General features: G+C 39.4%; 1 protein-coding gene across 1 annotated transcript; it reads left to right on the plus strand.

Annotated features, from left to right (window-relative positions):
• The first annotated feature begins 6364 nt into the window (after positions 1–6364).
• Positions 6365–13585, plus strand: LOC123520050 (legumain-like). The gene is given in 11 exon segments (XM_045281924.1): positions 6365–6457; positions 7110–7256; positions 7623–7720; positions 8112–8170; positions 8173–8417; positions 9203–9269; positions 9601–9719; positions 11124–11309; positions 11927–12043; positions 12397–12564; positions 12980–13585. Coding segments are annotated over 10 exon segments (1326 nt in total). The 5' UTR covers positions 6365–6457; positions 7110–7115; the 3' UTR covers positions 13106–13585.
• The last annotated feature ends 807 nt before the right edge of the window (positions 13586–14392 follow it).

Here is a 14392-nt window from a genome sequence, read left to right on the forward strand (position 1 = left end):
CGCTGCTCTACACAGTGAGATAATTGTAGAGACATGGCCCTAAGTAACGTTTAACATGGTGACCATTAAAACAACACAACAGTGTTAATTTTTACTATAGTGTAACCACTCTAAAACTCAGGACTTAGATGGGGTCAGAGAGTGTATTCCCCTGCCTACAGCATTGCCGCGTTTACCGTGCTCTGATTTGTGAATGACACTGTTATGCTTCTCTCTCTCTCTCTCTCTCTCTCTCTCTCTCTCTCTCTCTCGAGTTCCCCCGGAATGCTTTTCCATCTGGAAACATTCGCTAACGTTAAATACAATTTGTTTAGCTTGGCAGTGGAGGTGAGGGCGAGCTGGTGAAGTTGCCATTGTGTCGGCGTCAACAGGGCACGTGAGCGGCGGAAGCTCGTGACCCATCCTATGTCACACAGGTGACACGTGACTCGTGAGGCCTGGGTGTGTCGGCCTAGGGTTGCCATCCGCCCTAGTTTTAACACATTTATCTTTATCATGAAAATAGCATACAATTTCCTAATATTCCTTCCATGTGTATTAAAACAAACTTGATTCAGTGCTTACCCATCTTAGAACTACAGAGAGAGTCTGCAAAAGGAATATTATTTTTTCAGCAACGTTGTAAAATACGTATGCCACGTTTCGGTGTTATTGTATCAGTATTTCACGTGGAGCATGTCAAGTATATATATATATATATATATATATATATATATATATATATATATATATATATATATATATATATATATATATATATATATATATATATATATATATATATATATATATATATATATATATATATATATATATATATATATATATATCTATAATATTTACTTTAAATAATATTAATAGCATATATCTACCTATGCCTTTTACAGCCTACATTACAGCAAGCACACGTCGCTGATTTAGAAGTACGGCACCACCACAGGCAAGAGAGTATCCACATTGATCCCATCTAAATCTTGGGTTTTAGAGTGGTCGCGCTATAGCAAAATTTCTATAGCATCAAACAAAAACACTTATAAAACCAACCCGCGGGATGTTACTCCAACGGCCAGTCTCGATCTTTAAGTCATGAGATATCAGTTGAATTTTAGTAAACGCCATACGTATAAAATCAGGAATATAAATGTCATCTGAGTAAATATTAAGATAAAAGGAAAGGAAAAGGGAAAAAGAGATGTTGCAGTAGCATATGTACCGTACCACCAAAACTAATGCATGGAATCAAGAAGAGTATACAGAAATGTTGAGAGATACGGGTAACTGTTTAAAAAAATGTTGCAAGAAAGCAGGAGGTGTATTGGGAAAGCTGGATCACACGAGGAGAAGAGTTGTTGGGATATACTAAACTTAATAATGATTAACACTATGACACAGTGGATTAGGGAAACTATAAGAGTTGCAGGAAATGAGGAGGGATCGAGGCTCAACCTATTGTTTACGAAAGGGATTGAAGTCATTGAAGAAATAAAGTATCAGTGTCCTCTAGGGAAAAGCGACCGTCTCTTAATTCAATTCAGCCTAGACAGCGGCTCAGCAGTCAATAAGAACAAACCTCACAAAAATGGAAGAAATAATTATGGGAAGGCAGATTTCGCAAAATTAAGGAATATTTCGCAGAAGCTGAGTGGAATCAACTATATACAACAAATAAAGTACGAGGAAAGTGGGATATATTTATGAATATCTATGGGATTAAAAAATATGTTCCCAAAATAAGAATCAGTGAGGGAGAGAGAAAGGAAGACTGGTATAGCATAAGATATAAATTAGCAAAAGTGTAAAAGGAAGCAGCATGGAATAAATGGAGAAAAGAGGAGGACTTAACAATTGGGAAGAATTTAAAGTAGTAAGAAATGAATTATGTCCAAACACTAAGAGAGGAACAAAGGAACTATGAGAAAGACATAGTTGACAAATGCAAAAATGAGCCAAAACTCTTTTATAAGTATGTTAATGGGAAAATTAAAGAAAAAAAAAGAAGCAAACAATAGCTAAATTAAAAGTTGATAATGTCACATACGAGGATGCAAGATCACAGGCAGAAATAAAAAACAGGTGTTTTCAATCGGTATTCACCAAAAGAAAGCAAGTCTGAAGGGACACAAACAGGTCACAGGGACAAGGAAACGATACAGATCCATGTAGAAGTCACGGAAATAAGAAAGATTATGAAAAGCTTGGATGTAAATAAGGCTCAAGGACCTGATGTGGTGTCAAACTGGATATTAAGAGAATGTCATGACCAGCTGGCAGAGATGTCACATAATATTATAGTATGTTCTTTTAAAGAAGGAAAAGTCCCTTTAGACTGGAAAAGGGCAAACATTGTATCAATTTTTATGGGAGATAAAAAAGAACCATTGAACTACAGACCAGTGTCCCTAACAAGTGTGGTTGCAAAAATAACTGAAAAAAATAGTCAAAGACAGATGGATGCAACAGCTGGAAGAGTCACATAACTGGAAGACAATTTGGCTTCAGAAGTGGAAGATCTTGTGTCACAAACTTATTGAGCTTCTATAGTAGAGCAATAGATATCATTCAAGAGAGGGACGGATGGGCAGGCTGTGTCTATACCTGGATCTAAAAATAGCTTTTGATAAAGTGCCACATCAAAGATTGCTTTGGAAAAAAAAAAAAACATAGGTGGTTTACAGGGAAAAAGTACTGGATTGGATAACAGACTTCTTAAAGGACAGAGAAATGAGAAGTGATAAAAGGTGAAGAATCAAAATGGTGCAGAGTTATAAGTGGAGTTCCACAGGGAACGGTTCTGGTCCCTGTAATGTTCATAGTGTATATCAATGATATGGTTGATGAGGTGGACAGTTATATAAGCTTATTTGCAGATGACGCAAAGTTACTGAAACAAGTGGAAAATGACATGGATTGTGAAATGCTACAGAAAGACTTGAATAAGATACACGAGTGGAGCAAGAAATGGGAAATGGAATTTAATGCAAAAAGTGCAAAGTGATGGAACTAGGGAAAAGCAAAAGAAGACAGATGAGATCTTACACTATGGGAGGGATAGAAATTTAAAAAATAAAAGAGGAGAAAGACCAGGGTATTACAATAAATGACAATTTATCACCGGAAAAACATGTCAACAACATAGTTGGGGAAACATACGAGTTACTAAGAAAAATGAAATGGGCATTTACCTATATAGATGAAGAAATGATGAAAATATTAATAGAATTCGACCTGAACTAGAAAATGCTGCATTTATATGGTCACCACATAATAAGAAAGATATAAGGAAGATAGAAAGGATTCAAAGAGCTGCAACCAAAATGGTTCCAAGTTTGAGAGACCTAACGTATGAGGACAGATTAAAGATATTAAAACTTCCAACATTGCAACAGAGGAGAGAAAGAGACCTAATTGCTATATAAAGGGCATGGAAGGGGATGGACACGGTTGACAAAGAAGACCTATTGGTGTAGGACTCAAGAAATACAAGGGGACACGGCATGATATTGAAAAAGACCGCGTGTACACGAGACATTAAGAAATATATAGCTTTCTAAACAGAAGAATAGAAACCCGGAACAAGTTTGATGAAACAGTAGTTCAAGCAAGAAATATTCATGGCTTTAAGGCTAAACCGGATGACTAAAGGTATGGAGACAGGACAACACGCTCTTTTCTTGTAAAATACAACTAGGTAAACTAGATAAACACACACACACACACACACACACACACACACACACACACACACACACACACACACACACACACACACAGTTATCAATGTTTATACGTATATGTAAAGTTGGGAAATTCTGAACTCTAATATCAATAATTTTGTCGAGTCACACTTACCATAAAGCCACTATCTGATTTCATGCTTTGCTTTACCTATATTTAGTGAGGTGATTAGTCAGGTAGCTAATTAGTTAGTTAGGCAGGTAGCTCAGTCAGTCAGTCAGTCAGTCAGTCAGTCAGCCAGCCAGCCAGCCAGCCAGCCAGCCAGTTAGTTAGTTAGTTAGTTAGTTAGTTAGTTAGTTAGTTAGTTAGTTAGTTAGTTAGTTAGTTCGTTAGTCAGTCAGTCAGTCAGTCAGTCAGTCAGTCAGTTAGTTGGGATTCAGTCAGTCAGTCAGTCAGTCAATTAGTTAGTTAGTTGGGATGGAAAAGTAAGAGGAAGAGTAGGGACAAGCAGAGAGCAGGAAGGTGAAAGAGTAGCATTGGGATGGGACGGAGTATAGGGAGAGTGGTAGGGGGAGCCAGGGAGCAGGACGGGACATGAGGGGAGGAACTGGACGAGTGCGGTAACTGGCTTAACAAAACACTGCTTTGGTCACGTGAGAGGCGTGGCGCAGATAGCAGTGGCAGTCACGGTGAGAGCAAACTAATCTCTTTCCCTCACTGCCGGAGATAACAGGTCGCCAGCTGCAATATTCCGATAAATCATGACCGCCCATTCAGTCTAGCATCCTCATTACATTACACTCCCATCACCGCCCATTCAGTCTAACATCCTCTTTACATTACACTGCTACACGTTAGTACTATCACATTGCGGTCACACTACTGGAAGACAAATTTATAAACGAGGATCAGTGAAAATCAAGTGGTGTGTTTCATTCAAGGATTTCCGCGTGTAGGTCTGATGGCTTCTTGTAGTTTCCCTGATTTTTTTCTCATGCTCGTATGTTCTTATGGCATAATAAAATTCACAAATACATACAGCATTATGCCTTACATTCAAGCTTACATTCTCACAATCTAATTACAAAATGATAGTGCAATAACATTAATTCTGTTTCGGTCTCTCTTGCAGTTAGTTTTACAGTAACATGCAAAAATATAAACTGTTCACTAGATGTTTGATGTTAGTACACAAGAAAACTGGATGTAAACGTATCTTGCACACCTTTCCTCTTTTCTTAACATCCTATATATATTTTACAACCCACTAAATGGAGATCTGAAGATCTCTAAAGATGGTCTTGTGACCGAAACGTTAGAGAATAAAGTATACCTTGTCTCAACTTGTGTTTTCCTACCACTCAATACTCACGTTTGTCTTCATCTCAACAACATTAATATACACTTTTTTATTGATAATTACAAACTCTTCCTTCCTGCACGCCTTATCTCCTTTCGTAGTTTCATGTCCGTGCCTTTTAAACGACTATCTAACAAAACACTGACATTAATACTCCTAAACACTTTTTTTCACAACTTGCCTCCTTTTGCAGTTTCATATATGTATCTTTTACAACCGGCCCAATTGATTCCTAATATCGATACTCACAAACTCATTCCTCACACTTTTGCTTCCTCTCGTAGTTTCACATCTCAGCCTTTAACGAATGATGTTAGACAGCATAAAGTCACATATATGCGGCAAAGAAAGTTAAAAAAGAGTATACGGAACAAAAAAAAAAAAAAAAAAAAAAGACCCATAGAAACCATAGAAGACATGTGTAGTTCATTTTGAAGCATACATACACACACACACACACACACACACACACACACACACACACACACACGGTAGCTCAGTGGTTAGAGCGCTGGCTTCACAAGCCAGAGGACGGGGTTCGATTCCCCGGCCGGGTGGAGATAATTGGGTGTATCTCCTTTCACGTGTAGCCCCTGTTCACCTAGCAGTGAGTAGGTACGGGATGTAAATCGAGGAGTTGTGACCTTGTTGTCCCGGTGTGTGGTGTGTGCCTGGTCTCAGGCCTATCCGAAGATCGGAAATAATGAGCTCTGAGCTCGTTCCGTAGGGTAACGTCTGGCTGTCTCGTCAGAGACTGCAGCAGCAGATAAAACAGTGAAACACACACACACACCCCTGTCATAACATGTAAAACTTAAAATACACATAGATAAAACATAGTACATGTAATATACTCAACACAAAAGAAATATCTATGCACAAAACACTCAAAAAGGGAAGGAATAAAAAGTTAATAATAAATGATAAGAATAATAAACAGAAAAAAAAAAAAATGAACACACACACACACATACAGTAAAACATATGAAGCACATGCAGCTCGTACTTTTCCACTGAGTGCATGAGTCATAATCAAGCAAGTGCCACGTATGAATCTCGTAATAGTAATAATAATAATAATAATAATAATAATAATAATAATAATAATAATAATAATAATAATAATCATAATAATAAGCGTGATACGGCCCCACACTCACCATAACTACTACCACAACAGAAAGCGGCTCTGCTTATCTCCTATTGTCGTTTTTCATTGTTTTCTCATGTTTGATTATCACACTGTTTACATTGAGACCAGACGGCAGGGGGTGAGGGAGAGAGGGGCAGGGGGCAGGGGTTTTGGTACATGACTGATCACCGGCACCGCGTCAGGGCTTGGAGAGTATAAATAGATCACAGCAGGGACAAGAGAGACACTCTGCTCCTGTCCTCCAACTCCAGCACTTCCTCCTCCTGCAGGTGAGCCTTAGGTGTGCCGGCCAGGCAGGTGAAGGCAGCGTGCTTTTGGATGAGTATTGTCCCAAGTGTTGAACAAAACTCATGCCTATTTTGTATTGGTTTCCATGTATTTTTAGTTACAATTATACTGTTTTTCACCCATCTACATTGAATGAGTAAAGGTGTGAATCGTCAGTTTCGTTAATATTTTTTTTACAGCTTTTTTCTGATTATTATTGCATTTTGTTCGCTCTAGATTTTGAGAGTGCTATATCTATCTTCCTCATACTTCCACAACAATGAGACCTAATTTGGGAATAAAATCAACATCATTCAAATGTAAAATAGTCGATAATCTGTTTGAAAACGAAGAGATATTTCAAATTTCCTGTTCTGTGAAATGTTAGCAGCAAAAACTATATCTCAAAAAGTGACACCCGTGTAGGATGTAAATACATGACAGTGAGAAGCGAAGTCAATTGTATTTGTTGAAACGCATTTACTACGGATATGTAGGAACAACAACTACTTTGTGTGTGTGTGTGTGTGTGTGTGTGTGTGTGTGTGTGTGTGTGTGTGTGTGTGTGTGTGCTAATGACTCAGTGAGACGGACTCTAGGTTTTTTTAGTGTGGATTAGACAGTTTCAACGATATAGTAATTCCTAACCGTCAGACAGCCATGATGCGTGTGGTGCTGGCGGTGGTGGCGGCGGCGGCCCTTGGGTCGGCTCTGGTGGTGCCGGACGCCGGAAAGCAAAATGGAAATCTGTGGGCTGTGCTGGTGGCAGGTTCCAACTCCTGGTTTAACTACCGCCATCAGGTGAGCGGGAACTAACACAAGGGTGCTGGTTTTCATCTCCACCAGCATCACAATAGCCTTGTGAGGGCTAATTGAAATGCTAATCTTTGTTTTGTTTTTATGCCACTTTGTGTTGTTAGGATTTGCGACATCACGTGTTGAAGGTGAGAGTTCGTAAGCTAAATCAATGTAAGAATTTTGTGTGAAGTTCGATAGCTGGAGGTATTTATTTGCTAATACAGGGTCAAATGGCATAGTTTTCTCTGCACTTATGTTCATATTGGTGGATTATCCCAAGTTTGAACACAAAGGGTAACACTAATGACGGACATGGAGGTATACGGGATGCTAGTGTCACTTTTATTCTTTTCTCTCCACCTCCTTCAGTCTGATGTGTGCCACGCCTACCAAATCCTTCACGACCACGGTGTTCCTGACGACCACATTATCGTCATGATGTACGACGACCTGGCCCATAACACCGAGTAAGTAGCACGGGTACTTAATGGCGCTGGTAACAAGAAAAGAAGGGAAGCTACAAGAAGCGATCAGACCTACACGTGGCAATCCCTGTGCAAAATGACTAAATGCACACAATTTTTAACAACAATCATCCTCATCCATGAATTTGTCTAATCGTCTTTTAAAGCTCCCTATTGATTCGACACTAACAATATGCTGATTACCAAGTCCCTTCCATTCATCTACTATTCCTTGTTGTCGTACGGGTTTCAAGTACCACATTAAATACTCACATAATGGACCACGAAGGGAAAGCTATAATCATATCTGGTGAATAATTTGAAGTCTAGACTTCCCATTATATTTGAAGCCAGTTCGATATGAGTCACAAGGAGAGCGCTTGTCTCCCCACAGCAACCCAACTCCTGGCGTGGTGATCAACCGACCCGACGGCCCCAACGTGTACACTGGGTACCTAAGGACTACGTGGGCAAGGACGTCACTCCACAGAACTTCCTGAAGGTGCTGAAAGGTGACTCTGAGGGCCTGAAGGGCGTGGGGTCCGGCAAGGTGCTGGGCAGCGGCCCCAACGACAGGGTGTTCATCAACCTGGTGGACCACGGCGCGCCTGGTATCTTTGGCTTCCCCACCTCCTTCCTTCACGTCAAGGACTTCAGAAACGCCATCCAGAGCATGCACCGCAACAAGCAATTCAAAGACGTGAGTTAACTCCCTCTCGAACACCATTTTGTTGACACTATGATGCAAAGCAAGTAGCATCGCAGGAAGGACATCCATTCTAGCTGTCTTTGTCGTGTGTTAGCATAAGTTACTGTAGACTGGTTAATCGGGCTTGAAGTAGACGTGTATTCTAACGTAATCGTGAGCATATATATATATATATATATATATATATATATATATATATATATATATATATATATATATATATATATATATATATATATATATATAAACTCAGAAGCGATGACACCAAACGGAATAACATTGCAGAAAGAACATCCACCCCATCTATCTTTGGCATGGCTAGGTTAGGTCAGACAAGAGTGAATTAAACTTTCCATTACTCTGTACCTTAATTGCAATAACAAAACACCCTCCAACACCAAGTAGAACAGTAGGTATTGCATGAAGAACGCCCATTCCAGCTACCTTTTGGTTAACTATGATACCTTAGACTAGGATTTAATTAGACTTTTTTTAATATTATCTAACTTAATCATGAGAGCGTAACTCCCTTTAGTGTCATTTTGATCACCTAAAACCGATGACGCAGAGCAGAATAGTACTGCAGGACAAATACCCATCTGCTATACCTTTGGGGTGGCTTAGCTAGGATTGGCTATACTGGTAGGATTATTAGGCTTTTTTTTTTCTTTATATAACTCGTAACTTAACATAACTTACTCCAAAAATAGCTAAGGTGATTGATATTAACGTGTATAGAACGAGGAGCTAAATTTCTTTTCGTGTCTTTCTTCCAGCTGGTGGTGTACCTTGAGGCGTGTGAGTCTGGCTCCATGTTCCTCAACTTGCCTGACGATATCAGCGGTAAGGCATTCACATCACGTCCATATACTTCTCAAACCCCTCCTTCTCTCACTGCCACTACTTCTAACTGGCGCTCGTAATCCTTTCTTTCACCACCACTTCTAACTTGCTCTCCTAGTCTCAAACGCTTTCTTCTTTCACCGCCATTACTCCTAACTTGCTTTCAAACGCTTCCTTGTCTTACCACTACTACTTTTTAACTGGCTCTCGTAAAATTGTTGCCATTTTCACTAATCATAAGTATTTCTAAATCTCATCAGAAATAATTTCAACAAGAGCTCGTAAAGGTTATTGGGTTTTCAAAAGTGCAAAATGGCCTTTCTTCTGCCAGTGTACGCTCTCTCTGCCGCCAACGCCACCGAGAGTTCCTACGCGTGCTACTTCGATAAGAAACGCGGGACTTACCTCGGAGACGTGTTCAGCATTAAATGGATGGAGGACACAGACAGGGTGAGTTGTGAAAAGCAGAGAGCAGGAGCAAATACAGGAGCGAGGAAAAAAATAAAATGATGACGGAAAAGGAAAAGATGAAGATAGATGGTGATAGAAAAAGAGATAAACAGAGAAAAGTAGGAAAATAAGGTTTTTGAGTTGATGGGAAAGGCATATGGAGAGGAAAGAAATAGATAAAAAGAAGATACGATAAATGAGTGATAGTAATGGGAAAAATATAGATGGAGAGGAGTAAGGAAAGGAATATGGCATAATGGGAGATAGAATGAAAAAAAAAAATAATAATAATAAAACAAGCAAATTAGGAATGACTGAAAAACAAGAGAAAACGAGGTTGAAGGTATGAGATGAGAGCTCGAAGACAATAATATGCAAGAAAAAGAAAAAAAGAAAAAAGACCAAGAGGAAGAAAAGAGCGATATGAAATAGATAAAAATGGTGAGAAAGAAGATAAGAAGAAAAAGATAAAAGTGTAGTGTGCCAATCAGTCATTATATTTAAGAGTGATTGAGAGATAGTGGCGTTATCTCCCCTTTCACTTTCATTGTCCAGAGAGAGAGAGAGAGAGAGAGAGAGAGAGAGAGAGAGAGAGAGAGAGAGAGAGAGAGATTTCAATCAATATTTTTTTTTCTTTCTTTCCTATCCTTTACTTTAATTTAAACCCGATGGTGACTTTTGAATGAATGACACCAACTCCATCCTTTCCAACTCCCCACAATGTCCAGTATAGTAAGTAACATCCCTCCCTGTTCCTGCTTTCTGTTTGTATGAATTTGTATGTCCTTAAGTCACAGCCTCCCTCCCCTTCCCGCCCTCTCTACAGTACTGCCTACCGTGCGTCGCCGTCACCTTGCAAGCGATAAGCCAATAACATTCATAGTTCTCACCATACTCATATATACATAGTTACATTCACACACAAGGCAGATAAGGAATGATAAGATAGGAATAAGTCAGTGTCTGGCTGTACCGCTATCTTACGTTATTTGTTGTGAGATAAAGAACAATACCAGGCTGCTATAACCGCTTCAATGGTAAGATAAGAGAGAGAGAGAGAGAGAGAGAGAGAGAGAGAGAGAGAGAGAGAGAGAGAGAGAGAGAGAGAGAGAGAGAGAGAGAGTTACTATTCATTTTTTTCCTCTAATCTATATTCTTTCAACTCCATATCTTTTCCTTTCTCTCCCTTTCGTTTTTCATTCCTTTCCTTCATCTATCCTCCACCAACTCTCTGTATCTTCACCTCCTTTTATCTCCTTTTTCAACACGTGACTACTTACTTCCCTTCCCTGCTCGTCCTCATTAACTCTACCTTTCCTTTCTTTCATCTACTCCTTCCTCCTTTCTCTCTTTAAGCACCACAAAATCTCAAACCACTTCACTTGTCTCTCTCTTCCCTGCCAGGAGGAGGTGATGAATGAGACTCTGGAAAAGCAGTTTGAGATCGTGAAGAAGGAAACCAAGACCTCGCACGTGCTGCAGTGGGGTGAACGATCCCTGTCCAAGATGAAGGTGGGTGAGTTTGTGGGCACCAAGCAGTCACCGCCTAGCACCTACGGCCCATTCGAGGACATCAGTGACCCCTGCTTGGTGAGTGTTGCGCAAGGAGGAGGATGGGGGGGATTGGATTAAGAAAGCCTATATAAGAGGAAAATCAAACAATAACAAACTTCTAGGCATTTGTAAGCTATAGTATAGGGTAAAGACAGGACAGTTAAGTAGTAGTAGTAGTAGTAGTAGATCACAAAGGACTATAGCAGAAACTCAAGCTGTAGCAAAGCCCTTGGCCCTTGTTAGACAACAGAACAAAACAGAACAGCAAAGCATGAGTAGTAGTATTAGTATTAGTAGTAGTAGTAGTAGTAGTAGGAGGAGGAGGAGGAGGAGGAGGAGGAGGAGGAGGAGGAGGAGGAGGAGGAGGAGGAGGAGGAGGAGGAAAATCAAATTCCAAAAGCTGTTTGAGAACCACTGCTATAACAGGCTACAGTGTAAAGATAATAAGGCAGAAGCATAGCTAGTACTGTACCTAGTTGTAGAAAGATGCAGAGGGGCCACTGTGAGTTACTTTTTTGCTAGGTACATTCAACCAATCTTCCTCTAACGTTAATTCCTGTAAAACAATTCTCATCTGGCCTTAAAAAAATAAATAAATAAAAATAAATAAATAAATAAATAATCATTAAAAGCCTCTCCTTGCTCTTCACCAGGAATCATCAGTGTCTGCCCCAGATGTGCCTCTCTCCATCTTCCTGAGCAACAAGGAGGACGCTGCTGACATGATTGGCCTGGACTTCTGGACCAACCAAATAAAGGAACTGAAGAGGGTGAGTGTCTGGCAGAAAAGGTGATGTGGAAGAGGATTAGGAAGATGCGGAAATAAAGGAGCAAAGAGGGTAAAAAGAATAGAGAGAAGAAATGAGGAGAATGGTATGGAAAGGTGTAGAAAAAAAATGAGTGTGGGGAAGTGAAAAAGGAGAGGAGAAAAGGAATGAGTGAGAATGGGAGGATAAGAATTTAAGAGAGAGAGAGAGAGGGTGGTGGGGGGACATGGGAGGTGATCAGGAGGAAATGGGAAGATGAGAAATAATAGAATAAAAAGAAAGGAGTAGTTTTCTAAAATGTTATCAATCACAAATTACCCAACACTATCACTCTTCTCTCTGTGTTTGTGTTTCAGAACCGAACATTTGTGGAGAGCAGAATGGTAGAGATTGTGAAGGCCATGACTGGGGACGAAGACCTCACAGCTAAGATGATGAGCGACAACCACCATGAGATCCACGACTACAACTGTCACCAGCAAGCGACCAATGCCTGGAACGACATCTGCTTTGACCTGGGACTGGTGAGTGTGTGATTCAGCCACTGTATTCTCAGATCTTTTGATGTCTGAACTCCGTTATTTTTTCGTGGGCTCTAGTGGAACTTATAGAAGTGTTCAAGAGTGTTTCTTATGAATCCAGTGATAGCTTAACAAAGATTTAGCATCATCAATGTGGAAAAAGTCCATGAGAACTTGATCAATCGTCAGTCAATTCTGATATGTCCACTGTTTCCACAGTACCATTACATGTTAATGAGTTCAGTTGTGAGCCAGGAATGGTTTTTCTAGGCACTCCCTTATATTTTCCTCTCTTCATGCAAGTTACCTTGTTAATTTTTTTCTTATCTTCCAGTCATGATTCATAATGATTTCATTTGTATGGTATGTCCTCTCTCTCTCTCTCTCTCTCTCTAACCCTGCCCCTGATACCACACAGAACCCCTATGCCATGAGGATGGTACACACCATTGTCAACCTCTGTGAGCACGGCTTCCCTGCCAGCAAATTCACCAGCACAGCCCAATCTGTTTGCACCCACCACCGTATCACTGGCATCCAGTAATACTGCAACACCCAGACATGGAGGGAGTGAGGACAGGCTGGGATGCTGAGAGATGATTACTGTTCCAGACCATTACAGATGAGCAAGACAAGACAAAACCTCCAAAAAACAGATATTAACAAAATATTCATGTCTCATCCTCTTTTGGTGCCTCAGTTGCTTAGTTAATCTATGTGAGTCACAGTCCCCATAAAGCTTCATTAATGATATAATACTCATACCAGGTTTCTAATAGTAACACTAAGCAAGCTTCCCTCCCCATCTCTGTTGCTGTCTTACTTCTTCTCCTTTGTCTCTAACTATTTACCTGACAGGCTTTGCATCTTGATTTGCTCATGATGACAAACTTTTGATTGGTTGTATTTGCCCGGTAAAGTAATGTATACAGATGCAAAGTTGAAATATGCTCCTATAAGATGTCCCAGCATGGCTGTCTCCTACTGATTGTACAAATCAATAAATCTGTAATACTCATTTCAATCTTTGTTTTCTTTGTCTTGTATCCTATGCAGAGTTAATTATCACAAATAAGTATCATACAAATGTACATACATACTAATTAATAACAATAAAATGTGGTCCATACCCAATAAACTTATTGGAATTTGTACCTTCAGCAAACATTTTTAACATTTTCTACAATGAAATATGACAAACAACTAAAAATTTGAGCTGTAGGGTATCAAGAAGATTGTGGTGGATGGGGAACACAGAATCCTGAATCTGCACACATATTCAGATCTACTTCAAAGTCTAACCATTTGTTTCCAAGCCTAAGACAAAGAATTTTGATGAGAGGATTGTTGAAATACTTACTGAAAAATCTTGCAAACAGTACCACAATATACGTATAAGGAAAAATACATCAGTGAATTGGAAAAAAAACATGCATAACTCACACAAACAATTACTATAATCAATATCTATGATGCTACTTAATTCTATATACATACATACATGCACATTTCAGTCAGTCCTTTTGGAAGTGAAGAAAACTATATAGAAGACATAGGAGAGAAAGGAAATGGGCAGAAATATGAAGAATAACAACTGCTTAATTCTACATACATATAAAATTAATCAGTTAACCCTTCTAAGACTAAAAAGAAGACAAATAAGAAGATGGAGATATGAAAAAATAATGACAAAAATAGCCATGAAAAACAACAACAAACTAATCAATACAAAGAATTTGATGTGTGTGGGAAAGAAAAAGTTATCATGTGAATACCATCAACATTCATCAAATTGTCTGTGCATGGTAAACTTATGGTAAATTATTGCTAT

Source organism: Portunus trituberculatus, chromosome 46, assembly GCF_017591435.1.
Source record: "Portunus trituberculatus isolate SZX2019 chromosome 46, ASM1759143v1, whole genome shotgun sequence".
Lineage (NCBI taxonomy): Eukaryota > Metazoa > Arthropoda > Malacostraca > Decapoda > Portunidae > Portunus > Portunus trituberculatus.